This window comes from Hirundo rustica, chromosome 1 (assembly GCF_015227805.2).
Source record: "Hirundo rustica isolate bHirRus1 chromosome 1, bHirRus1.pri.v3, whole genome shotgun sequence".
NCBI lineage: Eukaryota > Metazoa > Chordata > Aves > Passeriformes > Hirundinidae > Hirundo > Hirundo rustica.
Window position 1 is genome coordinate 96,382,828 of NC_053450.1, and position 21,610 is coordinate 96,404,437.

A 21,610-nucleotide genomic window follows, 5' to 3' on the forward strand; every position below is an offset into this window, starting at 1 on the left:
TTTCTTATGTGAGACCCCTGAATGTTTTCAGAGTTGTTCAGCCACATCAACAGCAGATGTTTGAAGAAGATGACCTACCAGCAAGTGAAAATGAAGAGCAGCCTGGTCCATCAAAGAGGAAACGCCAGCCAAGTATGTCTGAAACAATGCCCCTGTACACTCTATGTAAAGAAGATTTAGAGAGTATGGATAAAGAGGTGAGCTTAACTAATTCTGACAGATTTCTAACATGACATAAGTTCTAACTTTTGTTAAATTATGCATGTATGTGAACTGACCTTGTATGCCACTACAGTAACTTTAAATAAAAGCCACAGCAGACAAAAGTACGACTCAGGCTAAAACGCAGTTATGTTCTGTAAAGCAGCATACTGTGATGTGTAAGTAGACCTTTAAAGTAGAACTTCACTTAGGAATAGCTTTTTCTTATCAAACATGTTATCAAATTTGCTCTGTGGGTAACTTTCCATCTTTGCCATCACTTCAGAGTTGTTTTGCTTTGCCTTTTTTTTTTACAATAATTCTCAAAATAATCTGGACAAAATCAGTGGTGGGATGGGAGAAGAGAGATCTGCAGATGCAAAAGGCACAGACTGTATGGAAGATTGGGGAGACAAGCAAGAGCATGGGGCCTCGTTATCCATAGACTTGTAATTGCAGTGTTGTGAAGTCATAGCTATAATTGTTTTGTAGGTGAGGGGAGCTTTCTGTTGCAGTGAACTGCAAGTCTTTCATACAAAAGCACATTATTTGCAATTCATTGTGAACCTCTAGCTGCTCACTTTTCACTTGCCATTCTATGTACTTTTTTCAAATGAGACATCATCTTACATAATATTAAATGATACATAGAAGAAAAATTACCTATCACTGTGCGCCATGTTTTCATTAATTTATCCTTTGTGTGCCTTTACTATAAAATCTAGTGACCCTGGAGCTTGAATTCATCTTCAGGCTTAGTTCGTTGAGGACAGGAGCATATAAATTACCATGTTCTTGGCAGTAAGTTCATTGCAAGGTTCTAGCTATAACAGGTTTTGAGTTATCTTCAGAAAATGTAATAAAAGTATGAGAAGGGAACTGCATATTTCACCAACAAAAGAAAGAGACTTTATATATTCAAGACAGGGTAAAATTGTGATGGACTTCGGGAAGAACTTTAAGCTGGTATTCTAGGGAAATGTCCCATAACTTAAAACTGTTGTGATGATCTCCTTTGAATTTCAGGTGACTTCAGGCTTTTAACTTTATCTGGTAACTCTTGGAGTTGACAGCTTTTGATTTCTTTTGCTTTTTGTTCTGAAGTATTTTACCCATTTGATCTCAAACTTTCCCAGAAATAGTATTTCTTCTTGTCATGATACCAGTCTCTGAACCCATCTGTGCCTTCTGTCTGTATTGTCAGTGATACTTAAAGACAGTTGATATTATGGGTTGCCTTTATGATCTTATGTACTACCATTTTTTCTAATCATGTGGCTTTTGAAAAATAATAATGAGTTGCTCATGCAGTGTGTGCACTGAGTCAAAAGGAAGTGTGCATGTTTTTCAGACTCACTGCATAAAGTATTTTTTGTTCTATTTTTAAAGATACTATTTAGGAACCTTGGGAAAAGTCTGAATCTTTTGGCATTGTTTGTTTTGTGATTGATTGCTCTCTGCTGCTATATTTATGACTAAAGAAATTAAAGTTTTTTTACTTCTCCTACAACTATAAACATCTTAAATTCCAATGATTTGTTTTTAAATTATGCTTTTGCTTAAGCAGCATATTGTGCTTGGAAACTAGACTACGTGAACTTCAGAAAAAATGAAGCCCAAATTTCAGTGACTCATATTTTTGTAGTTGGCTTAGCTTTGATTCCAGGAGTATGATTTGAGGTAAAAGTTGCTGCCAAAAGTTTTCCCTTCCACCAAGTCTCTGTTCCTTGGGCAGCTGAACCAGTAGAAGGGGGTATGTTTGGGGTTTGTTTGATGCAGAAGCAGGGTGGGATTTTTCTGCTGTTTCAGCTTCCCAGTACGATTTTATCAAGGATGAAATATTAGCAGTGAGACATGGAGGAAGAGTGCATACGCAGAACATTTATCAGAGGGGTTGAACTGTACGTGGTAGTGCCAGCAGGTTATTGTCTTCTGGAAGCTGACTATAAAAGACAGGCAAGGAAAGCTTGGGACTGCTAGCGTCACCTTACTAAAGGTGTTGTCTTCATGTAGAAGAAATGTAACGCAAGTAGTTAAGCAGGATTTTCTGGCATTGTGTGGGAGTACACTTACGAAACAGAGATGACGTGTAGTAACGTAGTCTATAAAATATAAAAGTTTAGTGGAGTGTACACAGGAGAGTCTGCTGTCAGGAACATTATCAGATAAAGTGAAAATAAGCTTGATAAGCCTTGCTAGTTGGGACTCAGTTCACTTTGGTCACACTGTGACTACTTTAACTTCCAGAGAAATGTGTTTGCCCTCACCTGATTCTTTATCAAAGCATTTTAAAGGATAAGAACCTTTCTGGAATCAGATTGTCACTGAGAGATGCAAAATATCTGCTTTTGCCACAGAAATCCTTTTGCTTCATTTGTATGCATTCTGGTTGCTATGGCAGCCACAAGAACTGAAGCTGATTGCAGAGCAAGGGAATGGGTTCCAGTCTCAGCAGTGATTTTCTTGCTCCATTTCTCAGGTACTCATGCTGAGGCTGTTTGGATTAGGAGTATGTGGTCCAAGGAGAGGGAAAACAAGTCCCGGTGGGACTTTGCTGCAGTGTAAGCCAGTCCAGGCTCAACTGCTGTGTCTCTACCCTAAGCCACTCTTGGTAATCATGGGACCCTATGGCAAGCCAGCTCAGCTTGGGATAAAAAAACATCATTTCCAGATTAATCGTCATCATTTCCAGCTTCCTAAAATAACCTGCCATTACTGCTGCATGAGTGCTAGTGCCAGGAGCAGGCAGAAGATGGGAAGAGCTGGGAATAAGAGTGAAGGCAGAACTGCATTTAAAGCTTTAAAACTGCATCCTCAGTATTTCTACTGAATTCCCTCACAAATTCAGATGAGATCAAAAGGAGTCTTTGAGCTTTAGGCACTGGGATTTTTTTCAATTAAATTAGATCTGAAATGCAAGCATTCATGTATACTGTTTCTATGGGTATAACTAGAAATAAATAACTCCTTTGCAGTTAACAACTAAAGAAAATCGTTCTTTTTCTTTGCAAAAATCTGTGAAAGGCCACACAGTCCCAGGTAATACAGAATTTGCATGTAGTTTATATGTGGGAGAGTTCTGTCAGAAGTATCAAAATTGAAGCTGATAAAGAGAATTTAATTATGATATATTCCCAAATGAAATCCCTTTCCTTCCTTAATCTATTTGAAAGCGTGTTTGTCGCTTTTCCTAGTAAAACAGCTGTAGCTCTTCTGCTGTTCCACTGGGAAGAACTACTGTGGATAAGTATCTCTCTTAAAATTTGATCTTGTAGAGATTTTTTATCTTCTCTTATTTTTTCAGTTGTAGTTGTGCCGTGCATACCAAGTAAATCAAAGGAAAGGAATAGTATTTCAGCCACTGGGTTGCAGTTTAAGGTCACTTAGCCTTTTTGTATCTTTTTCAGTGCCAAAGATCTGGGAGATCGGATCCAATGGTACCTTCCTTTCCCTCTGACATGGATTGTTAGAATTTTAGAAAAGTGGAAGCACAAGTGTCATAGAATTGCCATTCAAAGGGCAATTGCCAAATCGGAGTAAGTGCATAAGGAATGTATCCCTGCTTGGGAAATATGCAGCCTCCTGATGCTGCTGCCTCACAGTCAAAGGAATGTTTTTCCCTTTTTCTGTACTAGCCTGACACAGGTGCTTTCCAACCGGTTACTGCTGTTTGTCTCCATTATGGGACAGTAAAGGGCAGCAGAATTAAATGCTGCCAGTCAGATTAGTTTATTTATAGTCAACTGGGCTGTCTGCAGCTCTTCTTTTCCCCATTTCAGCAGGAATGGACTTGCTCACCTGCAGGAGCCTTAGTTACGTGCTTGGGGCAGGACTGTGTGGCACTGTCATCCTTTGCCAGGGGTAGGAAGTTCCTGACCTGCCAGTCACTACAATGTTGTGTGGATCTGCTGTTGCTTACTGAAAAAAACCAGAAAGTGGAATCCAGGCTTCAAATGACTCTTTTTTGTTTCCAGAAATAAGATCTATTAGCTAAAACAAGTTGCACAAAGGAAGGGAATGACATGCAAACCATGTGAAGACGTATGCATGTCTTTCCATTCATAATGGATAATCATAACTGATTATCTCAGTACAAGATGCCATGTAGCTCTCATTCCCAGAGGTTACTCATGGATCATCTTGTGAGCCTGTTTCTTCAGAACTACTTGCTAGTTCCTTTTTATTAGGGATCATTTTCTTCTAAATTTGTATTCCTAAATTATGTTTGGAGAGAACCTTATGACTGGGATAGTATCATGCACACTTACTTAGTTAAGTTGACCTAATCCTTGAAGTGTTGTGTCCTGTGTGTTATAAATAAGGTGTTTGATTTTACATACTAATTGCTTCCTGATTCACCTTGACTTTGCTTTTCTGTAAAATGTATTTTTTCTTCATGGATATTTGTTGCAGACACAAAAGGTGATTTTTAACCTCGTGCATCATGCTAGCTTCTTTTAAAAGTTAAGTCAGCTTTGTATAATCTTAAAGATTTTCCCTTTTTTAATAAGTGTCCCTTTCATAAAGAGGTTGACATTCTTGGTTATGAGAAATTATTTGACCATGAAATAAATAAACAAGGTCAAGAGTTTTCATTCCTCTCTTCCTTTGGCTATAAATTACTCTCATCTGTTCCTTTTAGAGCTATGGCTGTCAGTACAGTTTCCTTATGTTACTTTCCAGGTGCTCTTTAATTCACTAGTCCATGTAAATTCTAGAAATGCTCATATATGTCAGTACTTTCAGGACCAGTCTTCGACACATGCCAGTATGGGTTTCACCAATGAGAAGGAAGTTGAAAAGGAACTTCCAGTAAGGCAGAAAGATTTCTGTTTGTTTTGCAGTACCTTCTCATCCAGGATGACCCAGGATTACTAACATCCTGGAACAGCTGTGCACACAGTTTACTAGCAGTATGGTGCTTAGGCTTTTCTGTTTGCTACTGTGGTTTGGTCACGGTGTTTGAGAGTCACATCTGTGTCCTGTCAAGTGTCATCATCTCTCCCATCTAAGGTAAAATATTTTGCTGGTTTAAATTCCTTCAGTTTGAGACTTGGGACAGGGAAGAGAGGAAGTGAATCTGATACCAGTCTGACCTCTAGCTTGCCCATCTCTCACTTCAGTTAGTGGAGCTGCAGAGATTCCTACCATCTGGTTGGGATATGTGGTCAGCAGCTGCGAAGTGACCACATTACAAAGGTATGTTCTGTGCACGAGTGCATTTAAGTATACAGATTTTTCTTTAGTGGGAATTGCCTAATGAACTACTTTTGCATCAGCATGGTTCTGTTGATTTGGGACATATTCTGCACATTCTTTTCCCTTTAACTAAGTCCTAATTTATATGCCACATACAAAGACTAAAATTGCAACATTCTGCTCTTATGTAAGGGCACTTATGCTCTTACATTTTGTCACTCTGCATTTTGCTTTTATCTAAGCAAATTTATCCCTTAATTTCTGGTTTTTATTTCAAGTTAGTGACTGTACATGCAGTGAATTATGAGGGAGTGTTTTTCTCCTTCAAATTGTTGAAAACTATTATCTCAGTAAGTGGTTAGCCTCTTGGTTAGTTAAAAAGTACTAATTTAATGTGGAGGATGTGGTGTCTAGAGCAAATAATAGCTGCCTGGGCTCCGTTGGACAATTATCTTGCACTTTAACAGTTCTTTGAATTTCTGCAACTACGTTTCTCATACAAATTTTCTTGTTTGACACCTCAGCATGTAGTATGTCATAAATGGTACAGATGCTAAATTTGGTTAGCTTTTTATAAATTGCACCTTTTTTTGAAGTAAAAAGAATAAGCCTGTGTGTACACTTGCTGTTGTTAGTGATTGTCATCCAGGCCCCTTGGCCCTTGGAAGTGTTGAGATTCTTGCTTTGCAGTTGTCAGACAGCTTTCACATGAACTGGACTTGTAAAAACAAGTTGAAGTAACTATTAGTGAAAGTACACATACTGAGAAGTAAGAAAGGCAAACATGCTGCTCTTCATTGAGACAGTAAGAGACTGTTATGAAAATGGTTTGCCAAAGCATCTTCTGATACAAGCAGCTCTGAGAAGACTCAGATTGGCTGGTCTCGGTCCTTTGGTACTTCCTGGTGCTGTTTCCTTTACTGACAAACCCTCTTGTCACCTTCCTTCATATGCCGACTCACATCCCCTCTGACCCCCATGCTCTGGACAGCTTTTTGTTTTCACTGTGGAGTGCGTATTACCAAATGGCTTAACCCAGCATGACTACATGTGTTGCTTGCTTTCTTTCCCTGGGAAATGAGTTTGTGAGGGTGAGGGTGCAATGCTAGGTATCAGGTTGCTGGTTTTTCTTCATGAACAAGCAATGGCTGGCTGATGCACCAAGAAATGTAATGTGGTTTTTTAAAGAACATAGCTTAAAGCAGTTGTATAAGAGGGAAAGTATTTAGTGCTTCTCCCCCATTTTACAATTTTGACATTCACCCTTCTCTAACATGGGTAAATAATACAGAAGAAATTGAGCATTAATGTATTATAACATTAAAGCAATTATTTCTCATCTGATTAGTAGAGAAAACTGAGTAAAATTTTCCAATACTATTTTTAAAAGTTTGGCAATGAGAATCAGCAGGATAGAATTAAGATATTGGTACAGTGCATTGGAGACAAGAAAGATAAGCACTTAAAAGAAGCAGGCCATCAGTAGTTTGCTTCTGCCATTGTTTGTTTTGCTTTGAAGAATTAATTTTCTACTGGAAAAGGGAAAGTACTCTAAAAAGAAGCTAGGCTTTCCTCTTTTGTTTTTTAGATTCAGAAGACATAAACATATTAAAAAAAAAAAAAAATCTGTATTGGTCATGCTTAGATTGTAAATCATCCAGACCAGAACCACTGACACACTGATTGTTATTCACCTAACAGAAAGAACACCAAAATACATGTACTGTAAATCAGGCTAGTGACATTCAAATGGATTATCAAAATGTGAAACATATGTTTGCCTGGTTTTTTTTGGTCTGATATATTCCTGCAGACCATTAGTTTATGCACGAATTGCATAGAGCTGATTGCGTGCTAGTTTTAAGAGGGCATCATGGTTCAAGCTTGCTTAGCACTTTTTTAGAAGTGTTTGGAAAGACGCATTTTTATGTAATACCATGTTTTGCAAGGAGAGAACTCATTACCAAAATAAGAAAAGGATTTTTATCGAAGTTGATATTATCTCAAGTAGGCAGTCAGTTGTGGATTGCTTCTGTTTTTCTGCACAGGTTGCTTAGAAAATACTAAGTAAACATAGTTTTTCAATGTGCTTGAATGTCGTATTTTCATTTTAGCGGGGTTTTTTTTTTAATTTGTATGTCATGAGGAAATATGGGCATTTTTGGCATTCTGATGACACATGGTATAAATATCTGCATTTTGTAGATAAAAATGGAGACTACCTATATATGCAAGAATTAGTTTAATGGCAGTCATGCCAAGTTATCAATTAAAATATGATGCAAGACTTTTGAGCAAAATGAACATGATCAGTCAGGTTCTTGGCTAGTCAGGCTGTTAATGAGAAAATAAAACGTTTCACAGAATCACAGAATAAGCTGAGTAGGAAGGACCCACAAGGATCATTGTGGTATTTCTTTAGAGAGACCCAGACGACTGCCGATGGCAAAAGGAAAGAGGCTGCTCCCTCGCCGGGGAGATATCACGGCTTTATTCTGGGGTCCTGCCCCTGCCGGCCAGAGCTCCTTCCCTGTCCCCGCTGGTGCCAGAGAGCCTCAGGCTCCGCCCGTCCCGGGGCTTTTTCCCCAGGGGAGGTGGGCCTAGAGGCAGGGACAAGCCACTACCCAATCAGGGATAATGTGGGAGTAGAACAGAGTTGGGTTACATTCCAGTGTGGGGGATGGGCACGGCCAAGCAGGGACAAACCACGTGATACAGCTTCCAAGGAGAACAGGGGAAAACATTACAAATCTAATGAAACACAATATAAACCAAATTAATGCATTACAACATTTCCCCCTTTCTTATTAAATTGAGAAGGAGGAAGGCTCAGTCCATGGGAGATATTCAGAGTTCGGACCTTCAGTACCTTTAAAGTTGAAAAAAAAAAAAAATTACATCTAGTGCAGATAAACTGTTCAGAAAAACACTGTTAAAGGAAGATGATAATTAGAAGGAGAGGGTTCAGCACTTTCTCTTCCTCCAGGCAGCAGTGGCCACTTGTGGGGCCTCTGCAGGTGGCTTTGCACTTTTAGGGATGAAAGGTTTCATCCACTTGGCTGTCACCCACTTGGGACCTGAGGGAGTGGACACGCAGGCATACCCATGACCCCAAGTGATCAGATCATGAGGACCCTGTTTCCTTGGTTGCTGGATCTTTTACCATTATCGGTGGCTTTGCTTTCAGCTGCAGTTGGCAGTTCTCTCTGAAATGGCGCACAATTGGTGGGTTAAGATTTTCAAACGTGCAGTTTAAAAAGTTCAGAGTGAACAAGGCTTTGGATAACTGGATTTGGGGCGTTTCTGGTTTTAGAGACTGATGCTGTTGGCTGAGGACCCTTTTGAGATTTTGGTGGGTCCTTTCCACAATGGCCTGACCTGTCGGGGAGTAAGGGATGCCTGTTTTGTGCTCTACTCCCCATTGCTGCAGGAAGCTTCTGAACTCCTTGGATATGTATATGTGGGTCCATTATCAGTTTTTATTGATTTGGGGATGCCCAGGTAGGAGAAAGCCTGTATTAGGTGTTTCATGGCATCACTAGACTTCTCTCCTGTGTGAGCAGAGACATAGACAGCTCCAGAAAAGGTGTCTACAGATACATGGACATACCTTTGCCTGCCAAAGGCCATGATGTGTGTCATGTCCGTCTGCCGTACCTCACAGCTGTTCAATCCCCTGGGGTTTGCTCCTGCACTCAGGGCTGGGAGTGCGTGTTGCTGGCACGAGGGACACATTGACACAATTTCCCGAGCCTGTTCCCGAGTTAGGTGGAACTGGCGGACTAGGCCTGGTGCATTCTGGTGTAAAAGCTGATGGCTGATTTTGGCTTGTCCGAAGATGTTTGGGAGTGGGGCCATCTCCACAGGTGCAGCAAGAGCATCAGCCCTTCTGTTGCCCTCGGCTATGAATCCTGGTAAATAGGTGTGTGATCTGATGTACATCACATAAAATTGTTGCTCTCAGTGGGAGATCAGATTTACTAGTTTTGAGAGCAAGTTGAAAAGTGCAGAATTGAAGACCTCACTCAGTACAGCTTGTTCAGCTCTGGATACCACACCTGCTACATAGGCTGAATCTCTGACCAAATTGAATGGTTCAGGAAACTTGAAAAGCTCTAACAACTGCAGCCAACTCAGCTACCTGAGGTGATCCTTCCACCTCAACAGTATTTTTTTCCCACTGTTGAGTTTGAGGATCTTTTAAATCAGTTATTACTGACTTATGAGATGCTCCAGATGCATCTGTAAAAACGGTTAGAGCCTTTAAAGGCCTCCTGCTCTGAACACCTTTTAATGACAATTTGAACTGATTTTGTTCTCTGAATATTTTGTGGGCAGGCCAATGAATTGAAATTTGACCTGTGTAGCTATCCAGAGCAAACTGCAAGGCTTCATTTTCATGAATCAGGTGTTCCAACATTGCTTTTGTGATTTGGCCTGAGTTTATCTCAATTGGGATGTAAATACACTCAAAATCACATCCTGACAACTCCCTGATCTGGGTCCTGGCTTTCCGGATCAATTCTGCTACCAATTCCTGTGGCCTGGTCATTCTTATGGACCAGTGGTGACTGAGGAAAACCCACTCTATGATTAAGAGGGGATCCTTACAGTCTTCGTCCTTTTTTGATTTTTCCACTCTTTCCCACTGAAAAATCATCCCGTGTAAGTGTGGCAATTTGCCTAAAATGATGAAATTTGAATAGCAAGTCTGATTTGCACCTGTTGGCCGGTCTGGTGGCCATACAGTCCTGTACCTTTTCTGCGGCTGCTCTTGCCTCTTGGGTGAGCGTCCTTGGAGAACTTAGCTCCTCTCCCCCTTTTAAAAGATTAAAGAGGGGGTCTAGGTCCTCAGTGGTCAGACCAAGCCAAGGTCTTACCCAGTTAAAGGACCCACACAACTGCTGGACATCTGCTAAAGTTTTGATGTTATTTTTGACAACCAATTTTTGCGGCACAATGGTCCGCTTACCAATCTCCAGGCCTAGGTACTTCCAAGGCGGCATCCTTTGAATCTTTTCCTCCTGAAGCTCGAACCCTGCAGCAACCAAAGAATCAATTGTCAGGTCAAGTGCATGGGACAGTAAGTCATCATTGGGGGTACACACGAGCACATCATCCATGTAGTGCAGGATGATGGCTTCTCCTGCAGCTGCACGCACTGGGGACAGCAGGGAAGAGAGGTACTACTGACAAATAGATGGTGAGTTTTTCATCCCTTCGGGAAGAAATTTCCAGTGGTATCTTTTCCTCGGGGCTTCTTGGTTGATGGTAGGGACCGAGAAGGTGAAACGTGGGGCATCGTCAGGGTCCAGAGGGATCTGGAAAAAACAATCTTTGATATCAATAATTGCCAAATTCCAATTTTGAGGGAGCATAGCTGGGGATGGCATCCCTGGCTGGAGAGAACCCATGTCCTCAATTACATTATTAATTTGATGGAGATCGTGGAGAAGCCACCACTTGCCTTTGTTTGCCTTTTTGATAACAAAGACTGGGCAACTCCATGGAGACGTGGTTTCCACAATGTGGCCTTTAGCTAGCTGTTCATCTACTAGCTCCTGAAGCGCCTTCAGTTTTTTTTTACTGAGCAGCCACTGCTCTACCCAGACTGGTGAATCAGTTTTCCAATTGAGTTTCTGGGTAGGGCACTCTTCAGTGGCCACAGCCCGAAAAACCGGGGGGGCATCTGGAATGCCAGTCGTGACCCCCACACTGGGCCATCAGGTCTCTCCCCCACAAGGGCTCTGAATAATCTAAAACAAATGGACGCAGTGTAGCTAATTATCCGTTTTGCCCCTTAATGTGCACAACACTTTTTGATTGTTTTGCCCATTTCATCCCCCTTACACCTTCTATGTGCCCAGCCACATTTTGCAGTTCCCAGTGTGAGGGCCACATCCTTTCTGGTACGATCGTTACATCCGTGCCTGTGTCCAAAACCCCTTTGAGGTTTACTACTTCACCACCGTGACGGACCTCACACCCTATTAGGAGTTTGTCCCTCCCAATAACTCGTGTGGGGCAAACCTCAAGGTGTTTGTTCCTTGTGATGTCTTTTTTAGGGAATGGGTCAGGTGCTGGCATTGCCTGAGCTAGGCAGAAACAAAAGTGGGCCAACATAGCACAGCCAGAGAACTAGTTGTTTAGGGTTCGATGAGACAAGACCCAGAAGGATCTCGATCTCTCTCGGTGTGTACTTGGTGTCCCCAAGGATGACATACTTACTGCCAACATGTTGCCAGGAGCCTAGCACCTGTAGATCCAATGAACCTAAATGCCAGTCATTTACGTGCAAGGACTGTGTCAGTTGCAACCTAAAAGGCTTTTGGAGACATTCAGTGGTTAGACAGGGTCTGCTCACGTCATGATCTGAAAGGGTCATATCTGGTGACTTTTGTTGAAAGGTAGAACTGGTTATAGCAAGATTATTTAATTTAACATTTGCATTTTCTAGTTTTTTATCCCCCTTCCTTGGACTTGCCCCTTTTATGTCAGCACGCTGGGCAAGTCGGCACTCAGATTTTAGTTTTTTGAAAAATTCCCTTTGGACCCTTGAGACCCCTCCCGCCCCCATTGCGCTGAAAGTCCAGAAATTGTTTCTTTAAAGGGCATTGAGATGCCCAATGACCAGCCTGATTGCACAGGAGACACGTCGTTCTTCTCTTGGGCCGTGGTCATAGCACAGGCACGGGGGGCATGGCATGTGCTGCGGCAACTCTTTGCGGTGGTCTGAATGCATCTCTGGAACTGTGGTTGAGGTGAGCTGTCATGAAGGGACCTTCTTGGTACACACATGGAGCATGTCATACAAGGCTGGCACTGATTCCAAGGGCAGGCTGAGGATAGCTGCCTTGCAATGTTCGTTTGCATTGGTCACCGCCATCTCCTCCAGGACCTGTTCTTGGGCTCCTTCATTTTTAACCTGTAACTCGATAGCTCGGGTTAATCGCTCAACAAACATTACAAAAGGTTCTGATGGAAGCTGCTTTATTTTACTGTAAGGCTGGAAAGACCCATTGGGCTGGTTTGAAAAGAATGCTTTGGAAGCAGCATCTTTGATGCGCTCCAAAACAGCTAAAGGAATTTCCTCAGCCTGCTTGATGGCTGAGACCCATTCACCATCACCACATAGATGTTCTAATCGAATTGGCAAATTCTTATTATCAACAGCCGTTTCAGGATTTTGCCAAAGCTCCAGAAATAAATCTCTTAATCTTTTTTTTTCCATGTGGAGTCCCCAAGTCTAAACTGTGTGGATGAAAGGAGGGAAGAAAAAAGCTGCCGGAGGTCAAAGGGAACAATAGGATTCCCTGCTAAATTTGCTTTTAACTGGCTGCGAAAGCATTCACTTTCGCGTCCAAATTTGGCCTGAGCTTTGCATAAATCCTGAGTCACTTGTTGGGGGAAGGGGTCCCAGTTACTGTGGACAGCACCCCCCCTTTTTGACCGTCGATATGTGACGGGGTGGCAGAAAAGCCGGGATCACTTCCTGCTTTCAGGGTCCTGGCTCCCCCCCCCCCGCCCCGGGCTGTGGGAACTGGGACTGTGGGCAGGGAAACCATTGGAACCAGGGGCAGGGAGGGGCTGAAGGCTTGAGTCACACGGGAAGGAGTCGGAGAGCAGAGGTTTGAGGGTAGGGGGAAGAGTCAGAGGAGAGGGCGGTGCCAGGGGCGGCACCAAAGGGCAGGAGGGGTCTGGGGAGAGGAAGGGATTGTGGGAAGGAGGGACAGATAAAGGGAGAGGCTCCTCATGACTCAAGAGCACATGGCTTTGGCCATTTTGAACAAAGGAGTCCCCTCCATCTTGTGATTCCCCCTGCAGAACTGAGACCAGCCTGGGGATCACTAAGATGGGGCTTTTGAGCACTCAAACTGCCTGCAAAAGTAAACTGAATCCGGGGTTTACAAACTGGGGAAGAAGGGAGTTTTGGGGAAAGTTTAGGGGTTTCTTGAGGAACATCCGATTATGGGGAAGGGATTTTGGGGTCGGGATAGGGAGAAACTGAGGAAACTAGGGAAAATCCACAGGGAACTGGGTTTTTTTTCTTTTCATTTTGTTTTTGCATTGAAAATAAAATCTGCAAGCTCCAAAGAGCAAAATTTGCTTTTTCTTTATCATTAGGGAGCTTGATTGAGACAATTTTTTTGCAACAGCTTCCCAAAATTCTGGGGAGCTTATTTGCTCAAATGATACATCTGGAAATTGAGAAAACAACCACTGAATTAGTTTTTTTAATTGTTTCTTTGAACAATGCATTTTCCCATCATCCAAGGCACTTAAAATTTGATAATAGACTCTTTTTTGAGACACAGACAGCCTAGCACCCATTTTTGGCTCAGATTTTAAGTTTCTGTGTCCCCTTTAACTGTGACTGGGAAACCGAAAGTTAAAAAACCCTCGCTGGAGAGAAAAAAAGAGCCTGAGAAACAGTTACCTTTTACACCCCCCCTCAGGCAGCTGAAAGGAATGTGCTATTAAAGCACCCTGAAGGTTTACTCTGAAAGCAAAAACCTTCCCCAAAAGGAAAAAACCCTTTTCCCTGAGGATCGCTGCCTCTTAAAAAGATTTTCCCTTAGATAATACTCACCAAAAAATCCAGCATTCAGACGAATCTTTCCTTTCTTTCCCAGTCACTCCTTTTGCTTGAGACTGACCCTTCTGGTGCAAAAAGAACTTCCAGTCTGGGTTCCCAGGGTTGTCTTTCCATGAACATGTGGTCACCCTCTCTGGGAGCAGCTTGCTGGTCGGGGAGCTTCTTTGCAGCACTCCCATGGGTTTTTTGAGTCCAAAGGAGAAAACTGCAGCCCTGGCCTGTGGAATCCTGTGTTTCGGAGGCTCCACAGTGAACGCTAAGCCTGACGGGTCTGTGTCTCTGCATGGGTGGGTTACATTTTGTGACTCACGTGCCTGCATGAGATTCCTCAGCCACATTCTCCTGGCATGGTTCTTCCAGCTTTCTGGGAGCACCTTGTGGCTTCGAGCCCCACGTTGGGCACCAATTATGGTATTTCTGTAGCAAGACCCAGACGACTGCCAATGGCAAAAGGAAAGAGCCTGCTCCCTCGCTGGGGGGATATCACAGCATTATTCTGGGGTCCTGCCCCTGCTGGCCGGAGCTCCTTCCCTATCCCTGCCAGTGCCAGAGAGCCTCAGGCCCCGCCCATCCCGGGGCTTTTTCCCCGGGAGGGATGGCCTTGAGGCAGGGACAGGACACTACCCAATCAGGGATAAGGTGGGAGTGGAACAGTTGGGTTACATTCCAGTGTAGGGGATGGGCAAGGCCGAGCAGGGACAAACCACGTGATACCATTTCCAAGGGGAACAGGGGAAAATATTACAAATCCAATCCAATACAATATAAACCCAATTAATGCATTACAGCAGATCATTGAGTCCAACTCCTGGCCCTACACAGGGCCATTCCCAAGCATCCTGTGCAGAGCCAGGAGTTGGGCTCTGTACTCAGGAGTGTTGTCCAAACACACCTTGAACTCTGTCAGACTTGGTGCTGTGACCACTTCCCTGGGGAGACTGTTCCAGTGCCCAATCACTCTCTGGGTGAAAAACGTTTTTCTAATATCGAAGCCAAACCTCCCCTGACATGACTTCAGGCTGTTCCCTCTTTTTTATTGAGACTTCACTTCTATTATGCCTACTTTATTCATAAGCTAAATACAAATACTTGTGCTACAATAGATGTTACTTATGGGCTGCACCAAGTGGACATCAGCTAAAGAGGTAGCCATGCTTGGTTCAGCACTAACTTCTTTTTGAGGAATCTGATAAAACTCAAAGTAAGCAGATTGGTGGAATGTCAATAGAAGAACAGGGAAATCCAGGCAAAACTTAGTCCGAGATTGGTCTGAGTTACTTGTCAGTAAAGATGCTTCTGCCATCTTACGTAATCTTCATACTTTCCTGATTCAGTCAAGAGTTGATTCAGATCCTCTGCCATTCTCCTGAAGGTGTTCACAAAATTGTTTCATTGTAAGCTTGGGTTTTTATGAGTAACTTCTTTTTCCATGTTGCTATCATTCTGTTAAGCATCGAGTAAAAATGATTACACAAATAAGGATTAATCTTGAGTTCTGTTACACTGCAGATATGAACAACTTCTGGCTTTTAAACAATGGCTGATTTTATAGCAGATGTGTTATTTTAATGTTACTCCATATGAAATGGAAAGTAGTTCCATGAAGCTTCCACCTCTAGAATGTACATACAAGGTGTTGGTTATTCTATGGGGAAGAAGGCTTTTTCATGCATTCTGTGAAGGTTTTTCAACCAGCTTTGGTAGTACATTTTGTCTCTGCCTGGCCTCAATAAAGAGAAGCTGAAAGCCTTTTCCAGCTGTTTACTCAACAAAATAGGGCAAAACCTCTTTAAATGGAGTTCAATAACCTTATTTTAACATATATGTCTACCTCCATATGCTAAATGAAATGCAGCTAGGCTGTCAACACTAATTGGCCACAGTTAAAAATGAGTTGCATAGGGTCTCCCTCTCCCTCCCCCACATGCCCTCCCACCTCCCCACCCCCCAGCTCCGTTTTTGCCTCAGCTAGCTGGAGTGACAAACCACAGTTTGAAGGATTTTTCCTCTGGGCCCCATAGATCGCAGAAAGGCTGTTAACCTTTTGCTTTAGAGAGAGCAGGATGGCAAAAGGAAGGGTCCTGCACTTGAGCCGGGGGGAAATCAGGGCTTTTTTCAGTCTTTCTGCTGTGGTCCTGCCCCCACAGGGTCAGGAGCCCAGTCCCTGCCCCCCAGGCAGAGACCAGCTCCACATGGTTTCCTGGCTTTTATCTAGGGGGAAGGGGCTAAAGGCAGGACAAGCCACTACCCAATCAGGGATAAGGTGGGTGTGGAACAGAGTTGGATTACATTCCAGTCTGGGAGAATGGGCAGGGAAAAGGAGCAGGGACAAACCTCAGGATGATACATTTTCCAGGGGGAACAGGAGAGTACAGAAAAAAAACATTATAAAAATGAAATACAATATAAACCCAAATAATACACAACAGTTGTGTGAGCCATGTTAAACAATTTGTAAGCTGATCCCTAACGTAATTCTGAGCAGCTGCATACAGGGCCTGATTCACAAGTATAACATGTTTTTACATTTAAATTTGAGCTGTTACTCTCCATGAGTGACATTTAAAGGTGGCTGCTCAAGTCCCAGTCTAAGTCTGAACTGGTTTTTCACAACTATTTTTTTGGTTTTTTGTTTTATCAAGGTCTTCTAATACTTGTATTTCAACATACAAAGAAATATAGATATGCCTTATAGCATAATGTATGTTAAGTGCTGTGGAGAATCTTTGCAAACATTTGCATAGTGCTAGTATGCTAGCAAACGTAATTTGTGGTTGGAATTCTGGGGCGATAAAAATACAAGTCCATTTTGGTGGCAGAAAGACTGGGTTATTTCTACATACAGCATTGAAGGACAGTTCAATTTGTACCATTACTTTTTAACCAGCTGATCTTGATCAGTGATCATAAGGTGACTTACTGTTTAATTTAATTTATGCATAATTGCATAAATTCAAGGGACATTTTCAAGGGAAAACATCTCTGCATTGGTAGTCTTTGTTCTTTCAGGTGCCAGCTTCAGGCAGATCGAATACAGCCCCCCTGTGTGATAGTCCTTCAGCTCCAAGAGTTCTAGCTCCTGTGTCAGCACTGCTATTTCTATTCCATGTAAAACTTTAACAGAGATAAGGAAAACTGCAGAATTAGAGCCCCCTACTGATGTACAGATTCTCTGCAGCAATGAGTTGCAAAATGAATAATTACCCGAATGGCTGTGCTGCAGTAACTTTTTCATGTCATGGTGGCATTAATTTTAGATCTTGAGAGAACACCATTGTTACTCTGTATTCTTACAGGATTTGTATATGAGCTTGCACTTTGTATTTGCCAGGGGTCACAGTCAGCTCTGGACAATATTCCCTGTCCCTCCTTGTAGCAAATATGATGATACTGCTTTCTCTGAGATTAACACAGACAGCTGCCTATCCCAGATATTTTAATGTTCCAACATCAAACTTGCTTCATCCCAGAGGTATTGTGGACTGGATATAGCTGTCATACCATGATACAGAGATCATATCAGAACCTGCATGGTATTCAGTCACCTTAATATTGAGCTTTTTGCAGAAACAGACAACTCTTCAGCTGCTGGGTTTATCTTTCACTGTATTATGGATTGCTTCTTTTCTTTTTCCTTAACTTACTCCATGCCTAATTCTGGCTATTGAGTAGGCTAGCTACGTGGGATGCTTCCAAATACACAGTGCTCATATTTCAGCACTACTTCACTTAAAAGCTGCATGCTTGTCTGTACAGAGTCAAGCAGTCCCATTGCCCAATTCAGTAGAAACCATTTCAAAACTGGTCTGACTTCACTGTCATCCTTAAATTTCTCATAAAACCAGAAACTATTTTCTCCAGTGCTTATTATTTGAGGTGGATTTGTTACCTTGAGAACATTGGTAACTATGTCTTGGTTCTTGTAATAATAAAACTAAGATAATCAGGCTTATTGAAGAGGGAAGTTCACTGACAAATAATGCTTCATGAAGCAGCTGATGTCTGCTAATGCTAAGTTAAATTTAGTGAGTCAAGGGAGATCCAAGCTGGCTTACCTGTCTTAGGGATGAGTTTGTTCATAATACGTGTGAATAAATCTATACTGAACACAGCATAGCAGTGGTTTTATAGCAGTGGTTTTGAGCTAGTAAGCTGTACTGTATCCCAGTTGCTCTACAAAGCAACAGTTTGAGCTCCTTTGCAGTTGTGATAACTGCAGAAAGCTTGTGCATGCAGGTAAATGGAAGCAGTTTTTTGCTGTCTTTTGTTCTCACCATAATGTTTTCAGTTTCACTTAGACTGTGACTTCTGAACAACTTTATATCCTGCTGAACAAAAAGTAAAGGAGTTCAACCTCTGAAAATGAAAAAAATACTTATTTTTCTCTGAAATATGTATGTAGTGATGAATAGTCAGTCTTCCTAAGCAAAAGGTATGCTTTCAGTGAACCTTGGGATGGTGAAACCCAACACTGTTCTAAGAGAGAATCTGATTAAAACATGTGATAACAAGGACTCATTGAGAGAAAGCTTTGAAAGTTGAGATGAAAAAAAACGGGAGTGTGGTGTGCACATTGTATCAGCAACTCTTTTTATGCTTTTATGTATCTTCTTTTTAGGGTAGGGATTGCTTGGGTTCTTATATCTTCTGAAGTAAAGTCCATAATTATGGCTGTTGTTCTACAACATTTTCTGATCATGACTGTGCAATAAGAGACTGCATTTTTGTTTGCACCATTTCAGAAGTTTAGTGTTTGCTTCTGAGCTGAATCACATTAGACCCTCAAAGGTAGTTTAAATAATCTGTAATTTAGTTTGAAGTGTTTGGAAATTGGTTCAAATCAAGTTCCCTCCCACTCTTGGTTTACTCATTGTAATGGAATAACCAAATGGGTTAGGCCCTAAATGCTTCTCAGCACCTTTCAAGGATAATGTGCTAACTGTACTTGCAGGTTGGCTACACTATTAACTAATCCCTTTGGGGATGACTTGAAAGAGAATATGTAGATTAGTGTCCTAGTACTTATTTCATAAAAGCTCATAAAAGCTGAGATTTTCTGTTTAGAAATGCAGACTGCAAAAACTTCGATCAAGTCTCATACTAGGAGAAAAAAGTACTATTTTAAACTCCATCCACCAGTTCAACAGGTCTTTCCAGATAAAATAGTGAGTATATGTTGAGAACTGTCCCATTCTCTTTTAAAACCATTTGGGCAGTCATCAAGCTGCATTGATGAATGAAACCGTCCATAGCTCTTCGAAGCTGCCTCTCTGCATCAGAAAGAAACTTAGCAGCTGGGCCAGAGTGCGAGTGAGTTCTAGCAGTAGATGACTTTTGATCCTAGGTAGCTGCCTAGGAATCCCATTGCTTATTAGGTTTGGGCCATCAGTATACTGTCTTCTACAAAATGTGCATGGAGTGGAACACTGCAGTAGATGTGTTCAGCATCGATAGATTCTTTTGTGTTTTTAAGTTAAACTATATGAGAGCAGATACTGTCAAAAGGTCACTTGATGGTGTTTTGATGTTCAAAAAATAGTTGTGAAATGAAAATTATGTCCAAAAAAGTCCCTCTGAGGGACTGATTAGAAGCAGTACAAGTGGACTAAGTATTTTTTGTGCTAAATTGTCTTTACCCAAATTTCTATTTCTTTATAGAACCTAAATAGTATAAAACCAGGTTAGGAGCTCAGAAATTGTATAATTCCTTGATAGTTACATACTGCTATTGTGCTGCCCTTAGCACTTCATTGGCAGCTTCCTACTGATGTCTCCCCTTGGCAGTGAAGTGTCAGAAAAGATCACTCAGAGCCTAGGCTCTGTGCCCTCCTAAATTGCCATATGTAATTTTTAATAGTATGTTATGATTTCTAGCCTAGTATGTCAGTGGTATTTTATGAGAGTATTTAAACAACTTGTGCAAGTGTTCTTTCATTAGCAAATTAGATTAATTTATTTTTAAAGAAGTTTAGATTGTGCATGTCTCTTGCTAAATCTCTAGGAATAAGAAGAAAGTTGTGACAACTTCTGGCAAAACTGCTTCAGTTAATAGCCAGACTGACTGTTCTTAGAGTCTTGCAAAATTATGAGACAGAGCTGTTCTTTGCTGTGTATCAGCAAAGCATACTTCCTGCTTTAACAGATGGGTGGCTTTCAGAAAAAAAAGTGTGATACTGTCTTGTTTTAAAACACGTGAGCAGTACAGCTGTAGGTTGCTACAGCTTTTTTAACCTGTTGCTATAAAGTTTTGCAAGATAAGAGCTGTAGTGACACATGTATGTAGTGAGCTGAAATCCCTGAAATGTCCACCTTGTTAAAGAGAAGGGGAGCAGGTATGGATGCTTCTAGTATTTACCAGGCCTTTTTTGTTGCCTGGAAAAAAACTACAGTGATCTTAGTCTTTGTTCCTCTTGCACACATGACAGTTTCTGTGAATTAAAGAACACCAAAATGTATTTTTGTAAGAATTTTCTCCTTGTTTCTTTCTCTTCCCTCTAGGAGTTTATGTAATAGTATTCCGTTTGTGTAGCATCAGCAGACTCTCTACGTGTTCCAGTCTCTGGATATTTAGATACTGCTTATCTCTAAAAGAATACTTTTAACAGATTTTGAGTGCAGTAGACTATAACCTGAGGACTCACTGTCTCATTTCCTTAAGGTGAAGGTTTGCCTAAAGTGAAATCAGGACCCTTAGTAATATGTGGCGCTTGAGCATGCAGCTTGAGTTTCTGTTCTATTGCAGGGGTTTTTTGTTTTGTTTTGTTTTGTTTCTTAAGACTTGCAAGAAGAGGTGGACTTGAAAGATGGCCCAGTCACACAAATTTTACTGTTCAGAAGAGAATTTGCTGATAGTACCAATGGGCTGCAGTATAGTACAGGTTCAGTTCATCAGATTATGAAATTCTATATTGGTCACAGAAGAGCATATGGTAATACTTTTAACATAACTTCTCCAAGCCATTGGTCTGTTACAGTCTTCCACTACCGTATGTGGCTACGCATTTAATAGAGATGCTTCTCCAACCTGTCTATACCTCTTCTCCAAAGTCTCTTTGCAGCTGCTTATTCCTGCTGTGGTGTACTGTTATTGCTTGTGTATTAGTGCAGACATAAAATGAAGTGTGACAGGGAAGTGTGTAGGTAAGCAGTAACCCAGCTTAAAAAAGCAGTTGAAGGTCACTAAGGTGCTGCTGTCTCTGAGATGTTGTCACACAACGAGAAAGGAAATAGTTTTGTTGCATCACTCCACAGCAGGACGCTTGGAAGTGTCAGTTCCTTCTGCCTTCTTGCTTCTGCTCCTCTTGCAAGTCCAGGAAACCCTGTGGCTAAATTTAAATGTGCCATCTGTTTGTTGAAGGTGTACTCACTCATGTGTCGGCTTGGTAATTGGTAGTGTTACACAGGGGAAGGGGAAAAAACTTTGGATAAATCTAAATTAATTTGCCTTTTTGGTGCTCAGTTTCTATCCTGTAATTTCAGTGCTCCTACCCTTGCTCTCTGAGAAAAAAGAAATTACAAGTTTTGAATTTATAAAAATAAACTGAACTCCAGCATGCCTTTTAATAGATTTATTTTCCATTATTATTAAACTATCAATCCTTCAGAGATCAGAAA

General features: G+C 41.6%; 1 protein-coding gene across 1 annotated transcript in view; it reads left to right on the forward strand.

Annotated features, from left to right (window-relative positions):
- CTDP1 (CTD phosphatase subunit 1) overlaps positions 1 to 21,610 on the forward strand; it is a 116,671-nt gene that overhangs the window by 48,586 nt on the left and 46,475 nt on the right. The window contains 1 exon segment of the mRNA XM_040072808.2: positions 32 to 197. Coding sequence (XP_039928742.1) covers positions 32 to 197 — 166 coding nt within the window.